Source organism: Sceloporus undulatus, chromosome 1 (assembly GCF_019175285.1).
Source record: "Sceloporus undulatus isolate JIND9_A2432 ecotype Alabama chromosome 1, SceUnd_v1.1, whole genome shotgun sequence".
In the NCBI taxonomy this organism is placed as follows: Eukaryota; Metazoa; Chordata; class Lepidosauria; order Squamata; family Phrynosomatidae; genus Sceloporus; species Sceloporus undulatus.
The window spans coordinates 97864228-97889432 of NC_056522.1; the positions used below are offsets into that span (position 1 = coordinate 97864228).

Consider the following 25205-nt stretch of genomic DNA (forward strand, 5'->3'; position numbering starts at 1 on the left):
GTAAATTGTGTGATTACATTGGATTTTATGATTTGCAGCTGTAATCAGTATTGGCAGAGTAGCGTAACCTCTGTGAACCAATATGAAAGAATGCAGTTCAAAGAAAGAAGAGGGTGAGGGGAGATTGAAAGCACAGGTTACTTGCAATCTCTTAAGAGAACAGAGAGCAAGATGTGTTTTAACTGAGCAGTTTGGACATGTAATGAGCAGCTCAGGATTGTCTGGTTGGACTTCAGCAGCTTACAGTTGGCACACAGATGGCTTTTGCCCCAGTTCACTTTAATCCAATAATGCTATTCTGCTCTGTCTCACACTGCACACCCAGAAGTGCTTTGGGAGTGGAAAAAAAATAAAGGGCTTCTTCCAGCTGGTATTGATGTAAGAAATGTAACTGCATCACTGCTCTTTTTGCTCATCATGTGTACATGGCTCTCAAGATCAAAATTGCTGAGACTAAGGTAAAGGAAATCAACTTGGCATTGGATTCAAGGTCATCGTATAGCATTACCGTACGTGACATACGACAGGTATTTAGAAGAACTATTGCCTTGACTCCACTATATGATGTTTTGTTTCATTTTTTTCATCCTCCTTTGGCCCTTGAAAAAAAAATCAAACTAAAAATGAGTGTGCTATTGAGAAAGCATTTAAAGTGTTGGTAATAAGTGCTAGGGCAAGTGTCAGCCACAAAGAGGATTTTGTAAAGTTGTAGGTAAGTCAGAAGGTGTCTTAGAAATATTTTCTAATAGCTTATTTATATGAACTTTTGAAGCATCATTAGTTGTTCTAATTGTGCCTTCAAACGTCTTAAACTGGAGTAGCTCTCAGTATTTGAACAGAACAGCTCAAGAGGAAGAGGTCTGTAAATTGTGAGCTACATATCACAGTTTCTATGTGAATGTGTGTGCATTTAGCTTCTAGAGGAAACAATATCTTTGAACAGCTCCAGATTCTTAAAATATATACATTTAGATTGGTGGCAGAGTGGAAAATGACATGGACAGACTTAGCAGTCCCCCTAGGTTTAAGTGCACTCTTGGATGGGGACCAAAGTATTTAGCACCCAACTGAAAGAGTTTTCTAGAATTCAGTTAGAATCTTTCTTTCTTTCTTTCTTTCTTTCTTTCTTTCTTTCTTTCTTATACTTTAAAACATAGAAGAAAATTTTGTAGCCCTCTTCATACCCCCCAACTGCAATTTTGCATGGGCAGTCCTCTCATCCCATTTTTCACCTGCTTTTAAAATACCCCCTGCCCTTTGTCCTCAGCTTACTTCAGGTGTTGCAAACTGAGGCCCAGTACAGAGGGGGAAAAGTGCCATGCTGGGACTGATTTAAGAGCTCCATAGGGCTTAGCATCCATACGTGCCCAGCCCTAATAGCAGTGCCCATGCGCCTTCTTGCCACAGCCCCACCTACAGGACGTGCACAATGATGGTGCATGGGCATCCACGCACCAAAATGGCACTCCCCTTTATGGCACTCCTAAAAAGAAGCCACTCTAGGCGGCTTCTTTTTAGGGAGCACGTCAGTGTCATGCATGCCATTGGCATGGCACCAACAAGGGGCAAAAACAGGCAGCGTAGAGCCGCCTGTCTGTATCCCCCCTGAGTTCAAAGTACAAAAGTAGTCTGTATTCAATTACTGTAATTCAGCAAAAGGGAGAAGAGAGAAGGGCTCAGTAGGCTCAGGAAGAAGCAAACTGCAACAGCTTCTCCTTGCTTGTGTTCATTAATAACTGTTGCCATCTAGACAACACTCTGATGTTGTTTGCCCACATACAGTATGTCCCAGTTCTCATCTGTGAAATACTGAAGAGTATGCCTCTGGATGTTGTTGAAACTCCCAGCATTTATCACCATTACTTATCTTGGCTAGGGCTGCTGCAACTTGTAGTTCAACAACAGTTGAAGATGTGTACAAATCTCACCTCTACTTTAAAGCTCTGGATCTCAAACCTTTCTCCTTTAGAGGTTTTGGACTCAAGGTAACTGTATATAGCATTACCCTATGCTACCTAAGCATTGACCATTCTGGCTGGCTGCTTCTGGGAGTTAGAATCCAAAATATCTGGAAGACCAACAGATTCTTGCCAAGTACAGTTTTATATGATCGTTGAGTTTAAGCAAGTAAAGCTGAGATGGAAGGAGTACTGTATAGAATGTTACTGGATTTGGGGCCTATGGCTCAGCCATAAGTCACTGCGTAGGTGCATACAGACCAATACAATTTATTAACTGTATACAGTATTCATTTCCTTTATCTTTATGCATGTGTAGTAAGCCAATCCATATGTGTTACTCTTCCAGATGGTGAGAAAAATATGTTCAGTTTTTTTAAAAATCCAGGAAATCAAGAGATTGGTAACCTTGTCCTCACCATCAGTAAAATCAGAACAGACAATATGCTTGTCAAGTGGGTTCAGTCTTCAAGTGGGAAATATGCCTGGAGTGCCTAATAAGAAAGTAATAGTATGAGAAAGTCCTTCTTGCAAGGCTGTCACCTGAAGAGATAATGCAAAATACAGTCCACCCTTCTCTTATGCGGGGGATCCGTTCCGGACCCCCCTGTATAAGAGAAAATATGTGGATGCTCAAGCCCCATTCAAACAAATGGGGCTCGTGCCCACGGAGGCGCAGTGGTAGCGCACGGGGCGCACTCCAGGGGGACGTGCCCCATTCATGCGCCCCATGTGCTCCCCGCGGCTTGAGCGCGGGTGCACTGTAAAAGAGGGATGAGGAGGGAAGAGGAAAACAAGCAAATTGATGTAGCAATTCTTAAAATGATGAAGTTCTTACAAAGTTCTTCCATTCCAGTATTCTCTGAAGATGCCAGCCACAGATGCTGGCGAAATGTCAGGAAGAAACTATTCTAGAACATGGCCACACAGCCTGAAAAACCCACAAAAAATTATCGATGCCGGCCATGAAAGCCTTCGACTTCACAATATGATTCAAATTCTTATAAATTTAAACTCACAAGTAGTTAACATATTTCAAATATGTTTTAATTTGAAAAGTCTGATTTATTATACTTTGTATCCATGAGCTAATATCTGTATGAAGGGATTCAGTCTTACTAGTTTATAGTTAATCCTGCTAATTTGCCATAGTAACTAATTTCTTCAACAGTATTTCAAAATATGCACTGCTTTCAAAATATTCTTCTTAACTGCGTAACATTCAAAAGTTAAAATTATATACTTTAGACTCTTCACTGGCTCTACGTGTCATCCCACAATAAGCATAAATTCCTCTTTTTTGCTTTGTTCTCTGCATTCTCCAACAATACAGTGAGCTCTTGCACAGTTTTATTCAAGGTTTGGATTGTCTCTGCATTAACCATGCTTGCTTCTGAAGTTGCATTTCCCATTTCTCCCACCTCCAAAACTGTGTTGCTTAGCTTCTCAATCTTATCTTCAATGGTCTTCAAGGCTGCTTTCCAGTTCTCTTTCAGCTTTTCTTTTAATTCTTTCTTTTGCAAAGCAGATTGTTTTCTGAGTTCTTACAATGGAGTTGAGTCCCCTGTCTCATTAATTTTAACACTTGCTGTTTCAGCATGGATGTCAATTACATATCCAGTTTCTCTCCTGGAAAGCTCTTCTTTATTTATAGTCAATACTAAAGAAAAATAATCAGAAATGACTTTTTTAAAATTTCTTTTCAAGCTTATTGAGATTTCTTATCAGAAATTATTACTAAGAAAGTTGTCTACTTTGTGGGCTGTGTTGGTTGAACATCAAGCAAAGACCTAAACAGCCATTTTCAATGCTGACATCACTTGACTCCATCATCACATTAGTCATATCTTTAACTATTTTGATGTCACCAAAATCCACTTTAAAGTTTTCTAAATTATCTGCATTATTTTTCTTAATGTTCAGCCCTAAGCCTGCTATTTGTCTTTCTTTCTTGACTTTCCTCAATAGCTGTTCCTAGTTTTGCTATTCTCTGCTAGTAGTGTGGTGACATCTGAATATCTTAAAATTATTGATGCTCTTTCCATCAGTATTCATATATCTTTCCTCCCAGGTTAATCAAGCTCTCTGTATGATATCTTCCACATATACAGTATATTAAATAGTGTGATAAAATGTAGATTGTAGTATGTGTTGTTGCTAACTGCCATCAAGTCAACTTTGACTTATGGTGACCTCCAAGCCACCCTATTATCAACTGCCCTGCTTAGGTCTTGCACACTCAGGGCCGAGGCTTCCTTGAATGACTCTATCTGAAGTGATATTTCTCATGCCTTCTACCTTACCAAGTGAGTCATATCTTCTCATATGGTCAAAGTACAACAGTCTCAGCTTAGGCATCTTGGCTTCTAGGGAGAGTTCAGGCTTGATTTTCTCTGGGACCCATTTATTGGTCTTTTTAGCAGTCAATAATATCCATAGAATTCTCTTCCACACGATATTTCAAATGAGTTGATGTTCCTTCTGTCAGCTTTCTTCACTGTCCACCTTTCACACCCATACATAGAAATGGGAAATAGGATGGCATGAACAATTCTTAGTATTCAATGATATATTTTTACATTTCAGGATATTATCTAAGCCCTTCATAGCAATGTATGCCCTACCAATATAGAACAAGGACTATGCCCTATCAATGAAGAACAAGAACCAAACGCCACCCTTTTGGAGCAACCCAAGCTATGGATCATAGGCTGATTTCAGTCATAGAAAGGAGACAAATTTTAAAAACCTTTTCCCTCCATTTTAAACAGTTGCACTGTGGACAGTTCAGCCATTAGTTACATCAGACTGTGAGGCAAAACAAGCAGAGTTTCATAGGTTGTGTCTTTTTTTGGAAAAGAAGGAGGGGCTACATCCCACTATATTCAGAGAGACCTATAAAGCATTTTAAAGGATTCAAGAGGTTTCCACTATCTTTCTTAAAGTTTATGCTATAAATTTATTTACAGCTTATAAAATTCAAAATACAAACAATTAAAATATCAGACAGTGAGGCAGTCTTGTTTAAATAAAATGGAAAGCAGGAAAGTATAACCTATACTTTTTGACCATCCCAATTTGGCAAGGACAGTCCTATTTAATGCTCTGTCATCCCACTTTTAAAACGACCCAGTTTTCTTTCCCTCTTTCACTTCCCCTCACTTTGTCCTCAACTTACTTAAGTTGCTGCAAAAGTAATTTGTACTCAGCTCAGCAGATGGGAGAGGAGAGGGCAGAATCCTGCCCTTTCCAATAGGCTCAGGCAAAAGCAAATTGCTTCAGCATTTCCTAGCTTGTGTGTTTTTACTTATTAATAACTTATTTCATTTTGACTACACTCTGATGTTCCTTGGACACTTTCCTAGTATTCATCTGTGAAATGTTGGAGGGTATGCTAACATGAGCTGGCAGCAAATTCCAGATTGAGAGCTTCGTCTCTCACCAAAATATTCAGTCCATCATTGAGCTGAGTTTTTCCCCAACACATTTTTAAAAGAGTCTCCTTTGTTTGTTTGCTTATTTCTTTAAAATTTCCTGCTGTTCAGTCCTAGGTTCCAGAAGGTGGCTTTCATGAGCTACACAGAGACAGACAGATATGGAGATATGTTCTTACAATTTAAGATTTACAGTCCACTTCTATACATGTGTCTGCTAAGCTCTGTGGGGCAGCTGTAGGCTCAGTACGTTTAGGTCTGCTGGGTGACTGGTTGCTTGGAAACACTGTTTATGCTAGAACTCAAGAAAAGAGTATTATTGAACTTTTTTCTGATTTCAGAAGGGGGGGGTGATTTTTAACAAGGCTAAGAAACAAGGCTAAGAAAGCAAGTTATATTTATTTTTTCCTTTACAGGTTGTTTTGCTCAATCTGGTTGTATGTGTGATCATATTCTACTTGGTGTATTATGTAGTCCTTTGCATTTGTTTCACAGCATTCAGGTGAGAATTCCTTTACAATAATTATGAAAGAATGAATTAATACAATTATGGGAAAGGGCTTGCATTATTATGTTACTACAGAATAAGGTTTTACATATTTTGGATAGAGTTTTTAAGCATAACAAATCCCACTATGGTTGCCAAATATGTACATATATGCATACTGACAGCTGTGCAAAAACCTTAAAATCTTAAATGTCTGTTGTACAGTATAAAATAATGACCTAAATTATGTTAGCAAGCCAATAAAGGCATATAGGATATCAACACATATGCAAAGTAATTTATATTATAGTGTTATGAATAGCTAGTGTTGAGATAGCCTCATACACCACCACTGACATTTCAAATGTCTTCAACAGACTGCAGATGTTGGATGGACTGGCACCTTTTGATTTTAAGACAAACCCTTCATGGATTAACCCATATTATTTAGGTAAATTCTGTTCATTCAGTTTCTGTATTCTTAAAGTTGCTATATAATTTCTGCAGCTCTGAATAGGTAAACATTTTAAATATTGTGTAAGAATGATCAAATTCTATTACGTTTAAACCAGTTTCATGATTTGACCTCTGACAGAAATCATTTGAAAGTCAAGGATCTCCAATGGTCTGCTCTACATGCTAAGAAAAAAAAACATGGTACAAGTGGAAATAGAGGCCTAAATATCCTGAAGGTACCAGAGCCCATCTGATTTTGGAAGCTATGCAGGGTCAGCTCTGGTTAGTACTTGGATGGGAGACCACCAATGTATACTAGGCTCTAAAGACTATGTTTCAGAGAATCCTTGCCTAAGAAAATCCTATGACAGTGATAGGGTTGCTGAAGTTGACAGGTGACTTGAAGGCATACACACACATACACATGGAGAAATACTGAGGTAGAAAAGGGCAGAATGGTAGAAAGAGTTTCAAAGTGGAGAAGGTTGGGATTGGAGGACGAATGCTGCCTGGTATCAGAAACTCCCCACCTACAAAAAACTGTGTTAGCAAGAAGAATCCCTGTCCACTCCTTTGAGTCATGTGCTTGTTTACTGTTGTTTGCCTTCATCTCAACTTCAACTTGTGGCAACCCTCTCATAGAGTTTTCTTGGCAAGCTTTCTTCAGAGGGTTTTTTGTCATTACCTTCTTCTTAGGCTGAGAAAATGTGACTTTCCCAAGGTCACCCAGTGGGTTTGCATGGCTGAACGAGGATTTGAACCCTGGTCTCCTGATCCAACACTCAGACCAATATGGCATACTGGTTCATTTACTATGCAAAGGATAAAAATAAAATTGTAAAAAAAAACAACCAAACCAACCCCAAATATGAACCATGAGATCTTCATCTCCTATCTTGCTTTATCTGATTTTGTCTTCATATCCCCTCTGAAGTATAATTTTATTCCAGAGAACTTTATCTGAATATACACACCCTGATACTATTATTTCAAGATTTGCTCCAACTGTAGTTTGGTAAAGTACATTCCAATTTGACAAATAGAACCATTCTCTGGGACATAGGATCTCTCTCTTGTGGGAAATATTAATATACAATTTAGATATACTTATGTTAGGGATTCTTTAGGGTGGCGTAGAGTATTGGACTTTGGAGACTAGGGTTCGGTTCTTGGGTGGCCACGAAATCAGCTGGGTGATCTTGGGCAAGACACATGCTCTCAGTCTCAGGGAAAGGAAATGACAAACCTCCTCTGAACAAATCTTGCCAAGAAAACCCCAGAATAGGTTCAGCTTAGGGTCGCCATAAGTCAGAAATGACTTGAAGGCACAAAGACAAGTTTGAAATAACAAGCAACCAAGCAGGAGATTACATTCAATGCCATCCTAAGACATTTCACTCCAGTGTAGAACTGATGAGTGCGGAGGAATGAGGTACAAGTGAGGATGTTGGGAGGCAGACTATGTTCACATGTCTGCAAGCAGTGTGCCTCTGTATACACTGTTGTATCATACCCTCCAACTGTCCTGATTTTGCAAAGGCAGTCCCAATTAATCCTCTGTTGTCTTACTTTCCCAGCTACTTTAAAATGTTCCAGTTTTTCTTTCTTCCTCTCACCCCCCTTGTCTTACGCTTACTTCAGTTGCTGCAAACTAAGTTCAAAGTGCAAAAGAAGCCTGCTCTCAATTAATTCAGTGTGGGAGGAAAGAGCAGAGAAGAGGCAGAATTTTGTCCTTCCCACTAAGATCAGGCAAACACAATTTGCTGCAGCCTCTTGTCTGTTCTTCTTCGTTAATAACTCTTGCTATCTTAACCACACACTGATGTTGCTTGGCCACACATGTCCCAGTTTTCATCTGTTAAATATTGGGGAGGGTGTATGCTGTATGCACAAAGATTTCCATTTAACTTGGAACCTGAGTCAAACAGGAACATAGAAGTGGCTCTTTCACACTACATAATTTTAGTGCTTTTATTCCACTTCAGCTCCCATCCTATAGAATCATGGAGTTTGAAATTCACTGAGACAGGATTGCTCTCTGGCAGACCATTCAAAATTCCTCTACACTTTGAATCATAGGATTTCATAGGATTTGCCACAGTTGCTAAAGTGGAAAGATAGTGTTGTAACTGTGTAGTGTGTGTGCTGGTCTATGACCGTAATAAAGATGAACTGAACTGTGTAGTGTAAAAGGATCCTAGGATACATTATGGAGCCCTATTGAGTTATGTGTAGTATGTAAAACATCCTGACTTTGATTCCTTGTAAAGCTATTATGTTTCCCCTCCTGGGCCAAATGAAAGAGATTTACATTAAGTAAATGGATTTTAGTTTATAATCTTTCCCTGAAAGAAAGTGAAATCTCTATGAATAAAACCTTTTTAAATGTAAATTGTTATGATAAACATCTTAAACAAGTACAGAAGCAGAAAGAGTTGGAAGATCTGTAACTGATCTGCTTTTAAATGCAAATAACATTTCAATGAGGCTATTTGTGTTTCTTGTGTGTAGTGCAGGGAGAGATACAGAGTTGGAACAAGTTATTGCTCATATCCAGATCACATGTCACCCTACAAATAAGATGTAGGCTTTTAAACATATTTTTTCCAGCCCAATAACATATATTTGAAGATGAATTAACATGAACATATTTTTGACATTTAGTTAGTTGTTAACTTTATATCCTACCTTTCTGTGAAATAGGCATCAAGTAAAGCCAAAAACTGTTAAAACGGCTGGATGAGGGAAAACAGACTCAAATTGAATCCAGAGAAAACGGAAGTACTTGTGATAGGTCCCTCAGGTCTAAAGAAGGAAATTTGTCAACCTGTCAACCTGAAGGAAGAAGTTCGTAGTCTAGGAGTACTTCTGGACTCATCTCTGCAATTGACATCTCAGGTAGATGTGATGGCCAGAAGTGCTTGCTATCAGCTTCAGCTGATATGCCAACGGCGACCCTACCTAGACCGAGGGGACCTTGAAACTGTGGTACACGCTCTGGTAATCTCTCGGTTAGATTTCGGCTCCGAGATTGTGGAACAGCCTCCCAGAGGAGATTCGCTTGATAACCTCCCTGGAGTCATTCAGAAAGGCAGTTAAAACGGAACTTTTCCATTGAGCATACCCCCCTGATACGACATGACCAAAAATTTTCTGCCGCCTTATGTCTGTTGAATTTATTAAATGTTTAATTGTTGGTGCTTTTAATGAATTAATGGTTTTAATGGTTTACATGTGTATGAATTGTATTGTATGTTTTCTATAATTTCAAGTAGTCTGTAACCCCGCATTGATCCATTGGGAGAGGCGAGGAAACATAAATTATTATTATTATTATTATTATTATTATTAAAGTAGTAGAGGCTTAAATACAGTTGTTATTCCCAACCAGAGTAGGCTCATTTGATAAATTACAACATGATAAGTTTGCACTCTTTTATTAATTTATTTATACAGTATCTCCCCTTTCTCCCAACATAGAGACTCAGGGCGGTTACCAAGAAATTTAAAACAGCACAAATTTAAAACAATACAAAAGCATTAAAAAGTATAAATATTAAGTTTAAAAATAATTAAATAATTTTAAAAGTTAAAAACGTCTCACATTAAACATATTACAAAGTATCAAAAACTATATACAGACCTTGGCATCCGAACTGCACAGCATTTAAAGGAACTAATGTAAGTTTCATTGATTAAATGGGTCTACTTTAGCTGAGACAATAAAATTGGATTTTGGCATAAAGAACAATTAAAAACAAAAGAAAGAAGAAACAATAGAACTCCATCAGTTGGTGCCCTTTCTCCAACAACTCAACTTAAATATCAAAAGCCTATATGAATAAAAGGGTTGGCTTCCTGGCAAGAAAACAGAAAGGGGATAGAGTGCACCAGACTGATTAAAAGCATCAGAAAGTCCCAGATTTTGTTCCTGCTTTTTCCAATTTTATTTTTAATTTTCTATGGCAGGGAGTTCTTCAGCCTGGGAGCAAGCAGTCAGTTTAAAAGCCTTCTAAAATGTCTCCATCAAATATGCCTGTGACAAGAGAAGAATCTTTTGATTCTGTAGCACACAGAATCCCATTTTAAAGGACAGCTTTAGAGATAGGAGTGAAAGAAACTTTAACCAGCCTTGGAAGAGATCTGGAAACCAGGAGTCAGAAGGCAAGAATAATAAGCTAGGAAGGGCCACTGTAATGAAAACTGTGCAGCAGGGCTTTTTTCCTAGAAGCCTTTATTACAGTGGGCCCTTATTATCCGCTGGGTTTGGTTCCAGGATTCCCCATGGATAACAAAATCCATGGATGCTCATGTCCCATTAAACGTAATGGCATAGCAAAAGGCAGTCCCTTATATAAAATGGAAAATCAAGGTTTGATATTTGGAATTTATACTTTTTTTGAACATTTTCAAGTCGTCGATGCTTGAATCCATGGATAAAAAAAATCCATGGATCAGGAGGGCCAACTGTATAACCCTTTCAGTTCAGTAGTTGCTACTGGCCAACATGGCTGGGAAGTCACTCTGGAAAGTATAAGCATTATGATCTGCAGTCCTCATAGCCCGCATATACCAGCATTATAAACAGAAAGTTGACTCTTCTAGACCTGACATATATTAGCATGTTTTGAAAATGTGCTAAGAGCCAACTTGCATGTGGCTCTCAGCATGAAGTAAGAAGGTAATCATTTTGTAAATAGATACCAAATACTGTAGATATTCATTCTGTCAACCAATGGGTTAAATCATAGATGGGAAATGTGATGTTGCATATATTGGGCTGCAACTTCCAGTATCCCTTGTCATTGACTATGCTGGCTAAGGATTATGGGAGTTTATGCCCTCCAGCATTTAACAGAGGAAAATTGGGATACATGTGGTCAAGCAAAATCAAAGTGTGGTTAATATGGCAAAAAATTATTAATGAAGAAGAACAGACAAGCTTGAAGAGGCTGCCAAAATTTGGTTTTGCCAAAGTCTACAAAGAAGGACAAGATTCTTCTGCTCTCTCCTGTCCTCTCCCTGCTTCTTAATCAGTTTAGTGCAAACTGCTTTTGCACTTTGAATTCATATGCTAAGATGAAGGGAGAAACTGGGAGTAGAAGAGAGAAACTGGGACATTTTAAAAGCAGCTCAAAAAGTGAGATGATTGAGGATTAATTGGAGATGTCCCTGTCAAACTAAGACAGTTGGAAGGTATACAATTGCTGAAAAGGGGGCATAATTTCCATCCCTGGACATGGGGTAAGGGTTAGCTGATTTCCAGTTTATTGCTCTGTGTCTTCAAGTCATTTCTGACTATGGCAACTCTGGCCTGGTACAGATGGGCATTTTCTGCTGGCCTGGGCCTGAAATTAGATCTAGATAGGGCTGGGCGTCCACATGCACCCAGCCCTATTATCAGCGCCTGCGCGCCATCATGGTGTGTCCCCGTTAAAATGGGGTGTGCCATGATGACACACGTGTGTCAGAGTGCCCAAACAACACTCACCAGAAGGGGCATCATCATGGTGCACAAGCGCCATAATGACGTACCTAAAAAGAAACTACCTAAAGCGGCTTCTTTTTAGGGAGCATGTTGGTTCTGTGTCATGTGGCTGCCGCAGAACCATCCAGGAGCAAGGATGGGCGGCTTTTAGCCACCCGTCTGTACAGACCCTCTATCACAGGACTTTCTTGGCAGGATTTATTCAGAAGGCAATTACCATTGGCTTCTTCTGAAACAAAGATAGTATGATTTGCTGCAGTTGCTTGATGGGTTTCCAAGATCCATTGAAATCAGTGGGACTTCTGTAGGCAGTAACCTTCAATTCACATTGGTACTTTAGTTGAGACTAACATTGGATTTAGCCCAAAGTCATTTTCTTATAGGATCTGAATATTCTGTCTTGTTGGTCCACTCATTCCACAGTGGGCTTTCACTTGTGGAAGACTAGCCAAACTTGGTTAATAGGTAAAGACATCAGGTAGGCCTTCATGTGTAAACTGATCTAATTGGTTGAGTGCCACTAAAAGGGGTCAAAGTGGTTTGCTGTTGGCTATGGGTGTTATTGTTATTAAAAATTTTTTTTTTGTTTAGCTTTAGTCAAGATTTTATTTTTAATCTGTATGCTGTTGGTTGTTTTGATGGAAAAGGTAGGTTATAAATGAAATAAATAAAATCTCCTAATGCTAGAGATTGTCTGATTAGGACAGAAAAAAATTCCAATAGTTAATGAGCTACACTGTGCTTTAATATTCAATGTACTGAGTAGTTTACTCAGGCCCAAAACACACAGACCAAAAGAAGTGGCTTCCAGCCACTTTGGAGGCATGACGTTTAGATGATACATGCCTCCAAAACAGCCGCAACTGTTCTAATGCCACCCTCCACTCCAAACGACCAGATTAAAAGGAGCCATTTTAATCCAGCACTTGGGCAGCATGGGTTCGGACCTGCGGTGGCAGCCCGCATTCAGAGCGGGCTGTGCAGTTCCTGGAGTCACAGCCTGATTGTGGCCAGACTGCTCCTGTCTAGCCGGCCACCTCGCCCCTCTGTCCTTTATATGTTCAGTCATCTGTCCCAGCAAATCACTGCACACAGATAAATGCTGAAGTCATTACAAGATCCCCATAGTCAACACTAATTGGTTTATAGATTCCTCTCCAAACAGCTTTGTGACAAAACTGACTTATTGCCATATCATCTATGTTTCAAGGGTCTCTTGTCATGTTATTGTACTAGCAATCATGCAACAACTGGGCTCTTTTATTGGCTATTGGAATACAAATTCATGGAGAAGTTTATAATGTGGTGCTTTTTGTTATCAGTTTAATATATTTTGTATGTGTATAATGTCTTTTTTAATTTTCTATGAAAATTTTATTGTGTTTTATTGTATTATAACATTTGCATCATAGTTGCTCTTCAAATCACATACTCCACTCTTATGGCCATTGCACCAGTGCTGAACTCTGATTACTTACCTGTATTCTTTGAATTATTACAGCATTCCAGTCTGTGACTTGTCACTTTAGTGCACAATTTTTGCAGTCTGCAACTGTGGCCTTGTCTACACCTGTAGAAAACCCCGTACTCACCCCATAGCCTCAGCACAGTCAAATTCAAATTCAAATTTATTACGGCACACAGCCAGCATAGCCTCAGCACAGTTTCCCAGTCTGCAGCAACTCTGATAACTACACTCACTGTGATGAAATTGGAGTAACCCAGAAGAAAAGGGTGGTTCTACACTGGTCATGTGTCCCAGAGTGCAGAGCATTTCAGGTCACATGGCCATGTCCTCACCATCAATCAGGGTTTTCCAGGTAGATGTAGGGGGGAAAGGCAGTTCTTTTTTCTCTGTATTTTCTGAGAAAAGCCCTATATTGCCTGTGAATCCTGAGGAACATTGTATGCCCAGGTTGCATATGCTACAGGATGAGTACATAGTTTCCTGCTGGTGTAGACAAGCCACATATCACACTTTTCCAATAACTAACAGCATTGCTTTCTAGCATTAGTGTCAAAGTTATTGCTTTTAGAGTTTTAAATAATGTGCTTAAAAATAGTTGTGGATTTATCAATCCAAAGTCAATCAGATTGTGCTTTTCCAGTTTGGCAATGGTGCACATTAGGGTGACAGTCAAATTAGGTAGTGACGGCACAGAGTTTTTGTTGTAGCATCTAGCCTAGCCTTGCATGTGCAGCTATGGATGTAGTTACTGATGCTGTTATCAAGTATGGTTTTATATAAAATTTTGGGTGCCATGCAATCTGAATCTATGACCCCTGACTGACCCCATCTCTAGCCGCCATTACCCTAAGAGCAAGCTGACCATGTAGCCAGCAACCTTGCTAGGCATGGACACAAGAAAAAGGTAGATTCTAAACCTTTCAGCAAGCAGTTTTGAGAGTTGCCATACTAGTTTCACAATCTGCCCAAAGCAGGAGGACAATAGCAGTAGCTCCCTCCTTAATGAGCCAGTGATTTTGTCCCCTCCTGGAAAGTGCCAGACCTCTTCTTTGTGTATCCATTGTGTAAGTTTCAGCTTAAACAAAGATAAAGTCATCAAGCCTTTATTTGCCAGGCTGCCATAGCTTGAGGTTATGTTTAGGGGTATAAAAGGACCCCACTTCTAGCCCTTCCTTGGGCTTGTCAAGCATTGAGTTCCAAGCCTGATCCTGGGCTTGTAGATTCAGTTCCGAGCCTGAGTTCCTTGCTTGTAGAGTATCCTGCTCCGAGCTTGCATTCCCTGAGCATTTTGCTCTGCTGAAATCACTTGAGCGAAGCCGAGCTCACTGTCATTCGGGCCTCTAGTTAGCTTTGCCCAGCAGAACTCTGCTCCTAGCCACCACGGTCGCCGCTTCCCTTTTCGTTCCCACCATCCACCATCCCTCGCATCCATCGCTTTGGAGAAGACTCTTAAGGTAAATATCCCAATGGTGCCTCTATCCTTTCTCCTTTACTCCCAAACTCACCCCTCCCTCGCTTTAACATTGAATGTGTGTGTGCGTGTGTGATCCCCTTTGTTCTGTGGCTTTAATAAATGTTTTATATTTTAATTGCATCTCATTGGCATCCGAGTCTCTGTTTCTTGGGGTTGGACTAGATGACCTCTGGTATACACATAGGGACACGACCCCGCTGCGTGCGTTGTTAGGACACGCCTCTCGTAATATTTGAGCTAATTAAATTCCCCTAATTCGATCCTTCCTAACAATGCACTGCAGACATTACTACTTAATAATCAATGGTTTTCACATTCAAAGAAGCTGAAATGAGCTGAACTTGATTAAAGCATAGCTGAACTGAACACTATTGGTTTTCATGACTCATGCAAGCAAAACACTCATGTGAGATAGCTGCACTGATCCAAAGAATTAGTAAGATTTAGAAGTGGGATAGGTCCAGGAGATGGAGGGAAGATGATAAAACCAGTGGTGTGTGTCAGTCAAAATAATTAACAACTAGTTCCTCCCCTGGCTTCTCCTCTCAGCTCTGGAGGATCTGGTCCTTCCCTCCTTCTGATGCCATCCCTTCATTAATTCTGGTTTTCCTTTGAACTTTGCTAGCTTCCACGTCAGTGGTTTCCAACCTGGGGGTTGGGACCCCTTTGGGGGTCGAATTACAATTTCCCAGGGGTCGCCAGGGACCCCCCTCAGAGCACCACTTCCCAAACAAAGGGCCCCCAAGCTAGGCCCATTAAAGCAGCAGCCACCTCCAGGCCCCTCCTCAGTTGCTTAGCTCTGCCCACAGAGTCCCCTTTCCTGCCTCTCTCAGGAACATAGAGCTCTGCAAAAAGGAAGAGAGACAGCAGCACAGCGAAAGAGTTTCAGTTTCACTTTGAACCACTACTCCTCTGCCCTTCTACGATGGGGCTTTCTGGTCAGGTTTCTCCAGAGGAGCTTTGCCATTGCCATCCTCTGAGGCTGAGAGAGTGTGGCTCCTTGTCCAAGGCTCAAGGCATACCTATCCTTGGGTTTTCTGGACAGGTTTCTTCAGAGGGGGCTGGCCATTGCCAACCTCTGAAGCTGACAGAGTGTGGCTCCTTGCCCTGGGGCTTTCAGGACAGGTTTCTTCAGAGGAGGCTGGCCATTGCCATCCTCTGAGGCTGAGAGAGTGTGGCTTCATGCCCAAGACTCAAGGCATACCTATCCTGGGGCTTTCGGGACAGGTTTCTTCAGAGGAGCTTTGCCTTTGCCATCCTCTGAGGCTTTTTTTGTGATTAATCACTATGCTTTACTTATGTTCAATGAAAATACAATTCATAACAGTAGCAAAATTAAAGTTATGAAGTAGGAACGAAAATAATTTTATGGTGGGGGTTACCACAACAGGAGAAACTGTATTAAAGAGTCGTGGCAGTAGAAAGGTTGGGAACCACTGCTCCATGTCTTTTAACAGTTTTAACTACCTGTTTTGTGTCAACAGATGGGGACTAGTTGAATGACTCCACTGGATAAAACCTCTAGTAGTCCTTTTTGTCTCTTAGTGACAAGTGTTCCCTGGTGTGATTAAGGAAAGCCAGTACATCCAGGGTTATGCATGGGACAGCAGTAGATTAATTACAGTAATGACCAGAGCATCTGTTGAGGGTCTGAGATACCATTTTTAACCAGCGTCTTGCATAGATGAAAGCAGCTTTGCTTTCCTCTGCATAGGTTTCATTGCTTACAGAAGACAGTTATGACTGAGGATAAGAGAACGGACACCAAAAGCTAGGGCTGCTATTTAACTACTGGAAGCCCCCTTTTAATTTTTTAAAAGTGGTGGATGTTTATTACTGATTTTGGTAGGTGATGGATCAGCTCCTTGGAGGATAAGATGGATTGTCTTCTGACTTCAGGAAGGAGCCAACTGTTCAAGGCAACATTTAACTGTGTAAACTTTTAAGTTAATTTTGTCCATGCAGTTACTGCTGGTCTAAAGACAATAAGTACCCATAAACTACTTTAATTTAATGTATAATAGGATTTTGGTTGTGGCAGGCAGGGGACTGCAGTAAATACTTTTGTGGGTGAAAAAAATGGAAAATAATGAAAGTCTATTTCATCCATAAAACCTAAATAGACTTGATAGTGATATTTTAAATGCTATCATAAAAGCCTATTCATGAATTGGTTCATATGTAAACGATTGTATTGGCTAGGTTTTTGGAAACTTGTGTGATTTGTAGCTCAACTTATTGCTATCACTGAGGGTTGCAAGATTTTATGCTGGGGGAAATTCTCCTCCCATACTGTTGTTTCTTTCATGGAGAGGAGAAAGAAGCACGTTTCTAGCATTAGATATGAAAATGAAGACAGCCTTGGTGATTGTATTTGTTATTATCCTAGATGACTGTGGATTGGGAAAGGGGCATAGAAGAGTCGACATGGCAGCTTCTTGAATAAGTGGCATGTTGAAAGATTCTAAGAAGATCACAAGAAGTACATTCATGCCAGGATGCTGGGGCACAAATCCAGAGGCCCACTCATCAGGATGAGCAGGAGAGCTAAATATAGCAGAGATGCCACACCAGTCAGTGAACACATACTCCAAACCAGAGCTTGAGATGTCACTTTTTTTTTACTACAACTCCCAGAACTCATCTTCTTAAATAGTAATTCTTGTGATCTCTGCTTATTGCCATCTAGAATGGAGATTCTCCCTCCAAGCATTATGTTCACATTGTTGAACAACCTGGGTATATTACTGTGTATGAAAGCATGCATACAAACTGAATGGTGCTTATATTGCCTTGAGCAATTGCATTTGAATCCATACTAAAAAGGAACCTGTTACAAACTGAGGATGAAAGTAAAGATAAATAAGTAGAGTTACTAACCTGTTTCCATACCTTTGTCAATTTAGAAACCTCTGGACTAGCAATTGCAGGATGAAGTTTCCTTCTGCTGCTGTAACATATTTTCTGTTATTTTAGTCCTTCTAGTGTCACTGGAGATAACCTATTTCATCTCAGGACTACTCTTTGTCTTGGTTGTAGAAGAATGGGTTTGGGATTATGCTATAACGGTTACAGTCATTCACATCGCAATAACCTCAGCTGGTATGTATGCTATTTTATAACAGTATTTAAAAGGTGTACAATTGGTTTTACTGGCTTTACTGGATTGTTATTTTAAAATGAGCCATACTCTTATATTGTTACAAGTCATCTGATATGGAGATATTAAGCAGGCAAGGTTTTTCTCATTACTTTATTTCTATGTCAGGAAAAAAATTGTCTGTGTGGTAGACTCCTGTTAGTGGTCTAGAAATGAACTTAAAGTAGAAAAGAGAGAGAGAGAGAGAGAGAGGTAGGCGGGATATAGACCGCCGCTTTGCTCCGGTCTCCGGCCGGCGCCATTTGCTCCGCGAGGGAGCCGCAGCAGCCAAACCCATTTTGGAGCTTCTTTTTGCGACGTCATAGGCGTCGCGACACGTCTGGACGCTATGCGTCCAGTACGTAAACATGGCGGCCCCCATGTGGAAGGGGCGCCGCCATGTTGTAGGTATTCTATACGTACTAGGGTTGGGGGGGTGCGAAAGCACCCCCCTTCCTAACCCTAGTACGTATAGAATACGTACTATATGGCAGTCTATATCCCGCCAGAGTCAACCCAGAAGACTTGAGTTTAATTCTGTCCATGAGGTTACTGCTGGTTTAAATAGCAATAAGTACCCATAGATTACTTTATGTATATTGGGGTTTTGAGTGTGGTAGACAGTTGACTTGGTTAAGGGGCAATGGCAACTGGAGAACCATAGTCACTGTTTTTCAGCCTAATGTACCATACTGCAGTCCTGGATTTATACAGAAACTAAATAAGCTATGATGTCAAGACATAATTTCTGAATGCTTTGAAATGCCACCCCCTCATTACATTTCAATTTTTATTTAATGGTTAGAATAATACATGGTCTGAAGGCATAATGCTATGAGCCCTCTTGATGTAGCTCCATCTTACCTGGTGTAAAAGAGAGAGGGAGTCTCCCTGATACCAAAGTTTCTATATAAAAAGTTTATGTCTCAAATTAGTCCATTGCATTTTAACCAAAACATGTTTGTATGACCTTCTTACGGGGACAGTGATTTGTTCATGAACCTGCAGGGATTAAAAAAAAAAAAAGCATCTCCAAATATTATAGATCAGTTGCCAAGTATACAATCTGGAGTCAAATTTTAAAAATCCATGCATGCTCATATTCAAAATATTTTCCTCTGCAGAAAGCTGTAGAAATATTTATGGGATGAAACATATTGGGCTATTTTGAGAAAGGTTTTTCTTCTTCTTCTTCTTCTTCTTTTTTTGCATAAACCTGAGACTCATTCTCTTTCTTTTACATCTACTTCATCTTGCTCAACCTTATAGGATTATTATGGGTGTATAAGAGGAAGGGAGAACTATGAAGAGTGCCCTGAACACATTGAAATGAGAATGGAATATAAATGGAATACACTAACGCAGGGCTTCCCACCTCACTCCATTCATCTGACCTAATTTTTATCTATGTGTGCTGTGAACAGAAAAGGAGCCTTGCATGCTCCCCAGCAGATGGAAGAAGATATGGAAGAGGGGACTAGAAAGCACTCTGGTAGAAAATGTCATAGCTTCTGCATCCTCCTTGGCTGTGGGCTGTTAACGGAAGGTTTTCTGGATTGTTTCCTGAAAACCGTACAAACTTGTAACTTCAAGTATTTACTTTTTCTCTCATATGGCAGAAAGGTCAAGATCTGAGCCTCCATTTTTTTTAAGTCCAGACACTACCCTACAAGTTAGGAAAGGGAAATATGAAGCACTCCATATGTTATTTGATTGCAGCTCCCATCATTCCTCACCATTGCCTGTGTTGGCTAAGACTAATAGGAGTTGTGGGCTCCAAACTTACAATGGTGCTGCTCTTAGCACAACTGGTTTGAGAGATGCAGTTTACCATGCTGATAACCATTATATATGGTTGAATTCTACCATAAATTGCTTCTAAAATAGTCAGTGTACCTTGTGAAGAATTGCTATTTCATTTATGAGCATTGTTTTTCAATGATTTGTAGCCTCCTCTCCCCTTTACATCTCTTTAAATTGTATTTGAGCTTTTTCTAGTTCTGCAAGAGAGGTGTTTATAATGAGGAAGAGAATTCTGCCCAGTGTTGGGTCTACAGTGAAATGAGAAGAGGATGGCTTTAAGCTTCCAATATGAGCAATAGCAAATGTTTAATTGACCCTATTCCCAACATGGGGCAGCATTTTGCTTATCCCAGCTGACAAACGACAGTGTCCTGGCTTGCAAGTGCCCTTTTTCTCTTTCTGGCAAAAGAGCTTCACTAGAGATTCTTGCCAGCAGTAGTGGCTTATTGCCCGCACTTTCTCCCCCACCCCTCAGCCTGCAAGAGAATTGATTGTATGGACATATGGGGAAGGTACTTAACAGAATCACTCCTTGCTAACTTATATTAGTCATTCTTATATCTGAAAGCTTACCACAGTCCCCTAATGGTTATATTCATTTCAGACAACATTAATCCTCTGTCAGGATGTCTTGGAAGCTGACTGTGTAATAAGCTTTCAATAAGAAAAATATATATCTATTCTTATATATAATATAAATATATAGAGATATTCAGGACATCTTAAATATAGTCAAAAATAAGGAAACATAAAAAATGAAAATGAAAATGGTTAAGTGAGCAAATGAATATTGAAACATCATAGCAATGTAGGACAATGACAAGATGTTAAAACAACTGAAGCAAAACACGTCTAATATGCATCTGCACGTCCTGAGCAGGAATCTTATGACACCAAGAGCAGAAAACGTCAGAAAGGAGACAGAATCCAGCACAACTCAACAAAGGGCCTTTTCGGCCGTGGCACCCTCTCTATGGAATGCCTTACCTGAAGGGATCTGCCTTAGTGGATCAGTGGAAGCCTTTAAGAAGGCTTTAAAAACTCATCTCTTCCTTCAAGCCTTCCCTCCTAATTCCATTTAAGAATATATTCCCCTATCGATGTATAGTATCTATGATTCTTGATTTTAATAATGACATTGGATGTTTTGTAAATTTTGGTCGCACTTAATCTATTTCAATTACGTACTTTTAAGATGTGGTTTCTACTGTTTTTATTGTCTGTTTTTAACAATTTCTGTACACCGCTTTGATTGTTGGAAAAGCGGTTAATAAATGAACAATTTATTATTATTATTATTATTATTATTATTATTATTATTACAAGTGAAATGATTTCCTTTGGCCATATTGTGAGGTCATCACCAACTTTGTCAAGTCACTGCTTGGTATATCAAGAATCTATGAAATATGCATGGCTTAGGTTTGATCATGTTATATGGTTATATGTGACCATGCATGTTCTACTATTTAATAAATGCATTAAAAAGGAAATGTAGATTAATAATTTGACAGTCAATGTTAAACATGAAAATTTTAAATTTAGACAGCTAGAAAGAGCTTTCAGCTGGAGTTAACTGAAACTTGGGTCCCAACTCTCTCTCTCTCTCTCTCTCTCTGTGTGTGTGTGTGTGTGATGTATTGATGAGCTACCATGAAACGAGACAAGATACAGTAAATGGGGTTAAATAAGGAATAAAAAAGTTGGGTTAAATGAGAGCAAACCCCTCAGGTCCACTGAAAGGGTAGACTCCTCCCCCACCCCACTCCAGGTCAGAGGACTTAAAGAGACAGTTCTAGAGCCTTGCCCTTCACCAAAAGGGTTCCAAGGTTTACACCTAAATTCTTATATTCTCCTCCTGCTACCTGTCACAGACAAGAGACAAGAATCTGTTTAGTCCCTTTCCTCCACCTTACCAGCCAATAAGGCCCTCATTCCTTGTTGCAGAAGCCACATGAACAAGCGGTAATCCTCATCAGCCCTGTATAGCTCTGGTCATGAAATAAACTAGAGCAGGATGTGGAAGAAAGGGGCCCAACCCCTTATTCAATAATGGCATTGGCCCTATGCCTATGGCCTAATCTGCATTGCAGAAATCATGCAGTTTTGACACTGCTTTAATTGCCATGGCTTACTGCTATGGAATTATGGGATTTATAATTTTGCAAGATATTTAGCTTGCTCAATCAGAGCACTGTGGTCCTCCAACAAACTATAAATCATGGGATTCCGTAGGATAGAGCCATAGCAGTTAAAGTAGTGTCAAACAGTGCAGATTAGACTCATGTTACAAAGGCCACATAGTGGTAACCTGCAAATCCTCCATGATTAATATGCTGAATTTCCCGTTACAGGTCAAGGAAGCCAAGACCCTGAATTTGCAGAACTTGAGCAGGGCTGTTGATAACATGGTGAATTGGAGGTCTTTCATTCATGGGATCACCATAAGTTGAAGTTGACTTGATGAGTTAACAAAAAAATTAAAAAATTATAAAATCCTGTAATAAAGCTTTTTGATAGGGAAGGGGGGAGTCTGATTTTATCCTCCTCTTTACCTAAACAGATAGCTTCCAGCAGTTTTAAAGAGGGGCTTTGTGTGGACATCCCCAACAGCTGACTCAGACAGACCAATGTGTGCACTGCACCTGTTTATGTACATGTTTCTCAATTTGGAACATTGCTTCCATGCATGGAGTATCCCTAGCACTTGGAAAGGATTCATTTTGGACTACATCTTCCAGAATACTCCACCCAGTGTGGCCAGAAGTCAGGCTGTCTGCATCTCATTTTTAATGTGTAATTTCATTTACTTTTCCAGATTTTTCCCACCCACTGTATTGGTGTACTGTCAGTATATTACTGGTTTGGCTGAGTGGGTGAGGAAACTCTATAAGCTGTACTTGCTAGTTCAGTTCAGACAAGAGAGAAGAGGAGCTGGAGAGGAGAGAAGCTGAGTTTACCAGGGATAAGAATTAGGTGCTTGTCGCTTTGAATTAGAGCTTTGAGGTTTTCTACAATAATGGCTGAGTAGCAAGATTTCTGCAAGCAAATTCTGTGCTGATGCTTTGTGGGTAACTTTAGGAAACTGTAATATGCTGGGTTAAATATAAAATATGTTGGATTGTTGATGTTTCATTGAAAATCTGATTTAAATTTGAAAATGATTTAAACTACTGTGATTTTGTTCGCATTGTTAATTTATAATTGGCTCCATAAAACCCAAAGAAGTGGTACATTGGCACTAATCCTGAAATGTAACATTTCATTTGCAGTTATGTCTGAATTTCCGCTGATGTTGCACTGGTGGGCAGCTTTAGGTATGATATATCTATATCTATGTATTTAACAAAATTCAAAATAAGATAGCTGTAATACTGGAAGTTAATTGCAAGTAGCAACTGAGTGAATAATTTTATTTAAAAATGTAGGGGCCCCATATCTGGCTGGGATACCATTGTGGAGGGCCGGAGATCTGCAACTCTTTACCCCCACTGTGCATCCAACCCTTCCAACTACCTGCTATTTGCATTGAAGAAAAGCTCTCACTCACATGAATGGCAGCATTTCTTTCCCTCAAAAGGAACATTTGTGCGATCTGAGTAAGATCAAGGGAGGGGGATAAATACCCCATTACATCACGCAAGGGTCTCAGTGCAAGTCATATCCTCCATGACTACTGTATACTTTTTAAAAGCTATTAATGCAATTGCTTGATGTCACATTTTGTGTGAACCTTCATAAAAATGATTCACCTAAGGGCATCATTACCTAAGAAGCTCTTCTGCACATCCTCCACTAAAACAAAGCTTAAGTGTGAGTTCAGTACTAGGCAGGGCTCAAGCTCAACTCATGATTGCATCCTTCCAAGGTTGCTAAAATGAGTCCCCAGCTTGTTGGGGGCAATTAGCTTACAGTTGTAAACTGCTTAGGGACTGCTTAGATCAGTATGAAGTGGTATATAAATGAAGCTGCTAAGTGTCATAACATTTTTTCAGGATAATTTTCCAGTGGCTCATGTTCTGAGGGTATAATTTACATTTCACTGAAAGGCAAAATTAAAAAATCCTATTTTAATAGGATATTTTAGTGTTCAGTATTGTGATTGCCACCTAAAAGTATACAGCCATCCTATTAAAGTGGGGGCCTCTAAATATATTTAGAAGTGCACATAACTGAGGCTAGTATTGCACTCATAGAGTTAGTTAATTTGAATTTACTTTCTTAAAATAAATGGCTTAAGAATCTCAGGATTACCATCTGACAGTGTCCACATTTATGAAATATCAGGCAGCCTCAATGGAAGGAGGTGATTATACAGTACAGCAAATGTTAAGTGGAGATATTTTGAAGTTCATTCTGTTTTCTTTGTCCTGAAGTGAATGGCAGAAATACTCAACATATAATTGAAACTGTGCAGAATAACTGTTAATGATTTTCCTTGGGTCTATACTACCTTCTAATATTGGTTTTTATACCAATTTAACAGGCATGGCTTATCATACCGAAGTGGGAATTGTACTTGAGTAAGATAGTGAACATACTACTGGTATGTTAAAGATCCCTAGGATTTATGCAGACCAAAACTGTAGCACTACAGTTCTTATACTTCCTTGTGAAAAGGGAACAAAACCTTTTCACTATAAGGCATCTGGATATACTTTGTTCTGAAGAGAGTCAGATATGCAACTGAATACTAAAAAAAAAGGTATCTTCCCATAACTTCATTTATAAAACCTAAAAAAGGGGAAGGACCGTTTTAAAATAGCTGTAAAACTAATAAAAAAACACAATTCAACTAGGTTTCATAGTTCAAAGGAGCTTGATTTTCTAAACAAAAGTATATTTATTTAAATTATGTCAGTCATTACTAATGCTAAAAAAGAGTACTTTTTTATTTCTTTATAGGTTCAGGTCTAATTTCAATGATTTGTGGGGGACAGTGCTTGGCCTACTTCCTGTTCAAAGACAACTTTATTTACCCAATCCTGGATGATTTCTGAAATACATTTACACTGCATTCTTCAACTCTGCATTTTTTAAAAACACATCTTGTGTCTTGTGTCGCAGACTAATTTCTGCATGCTGTTTCCATTCATTCAGAATTATAGACACTATAATAACCCAGGTTGTTTTCTTTTGTTGTACAGTAATACTGTTTCATATTTAATAAAATTTTATGTGTGAACAAATAAAAAATGTTATTTGAATAATATTGAACAGAAATTAGTTGTACTGCAAAGAAAAGTCTAAAAGTAAAGTCTTGCTCCAGCTTGATTTTACCACTATATACCATTTTATATAATTTTACTACCCCATTGTATATAATGGGATTTAAGCATCCACATATTTTGTATGTGATGGTGGTGGTGGTGGTCTTGGAACCAAACTCCAGTGAATACCAAGGGCCCACTTAATTAGTCCTACATAGCATACACCTGATAAAATTACTGAGACTGAGCAGTCATAACCAATATGAATTCCTTTGATTTCAAGAGTTC

The 25205-nt window shown here is 39.4% G+C and overlaps 1 protein-coding gene across 1 annotated transcript; it reads left to right on the plus strand.

Moving 5' to 3' along the window:
- Positions 1–425: 425 nt before the first annotated feature.
- On the plus strand, positions 426–24723 carry TMEM244 (transmembrane protein 244). Its single transcript, XM_042445643.1, has 6 exons — positions 426–458; positions 5809–5894; positions 6257–6330; positions 17742–17867; positions 22980–23024; positions 24613–24723. The coding sequence occupies exons 1-6, from the start codon at positions 426–428 to the stop codon at positions 24705–24707; spliced, it is 459 nt and encodes a 152-aa protein (XP_042301577.1). The 3' UTR covers positions 24708–24723.
- Positions 24724–25205: the final 482 nt, after the last annotated feature.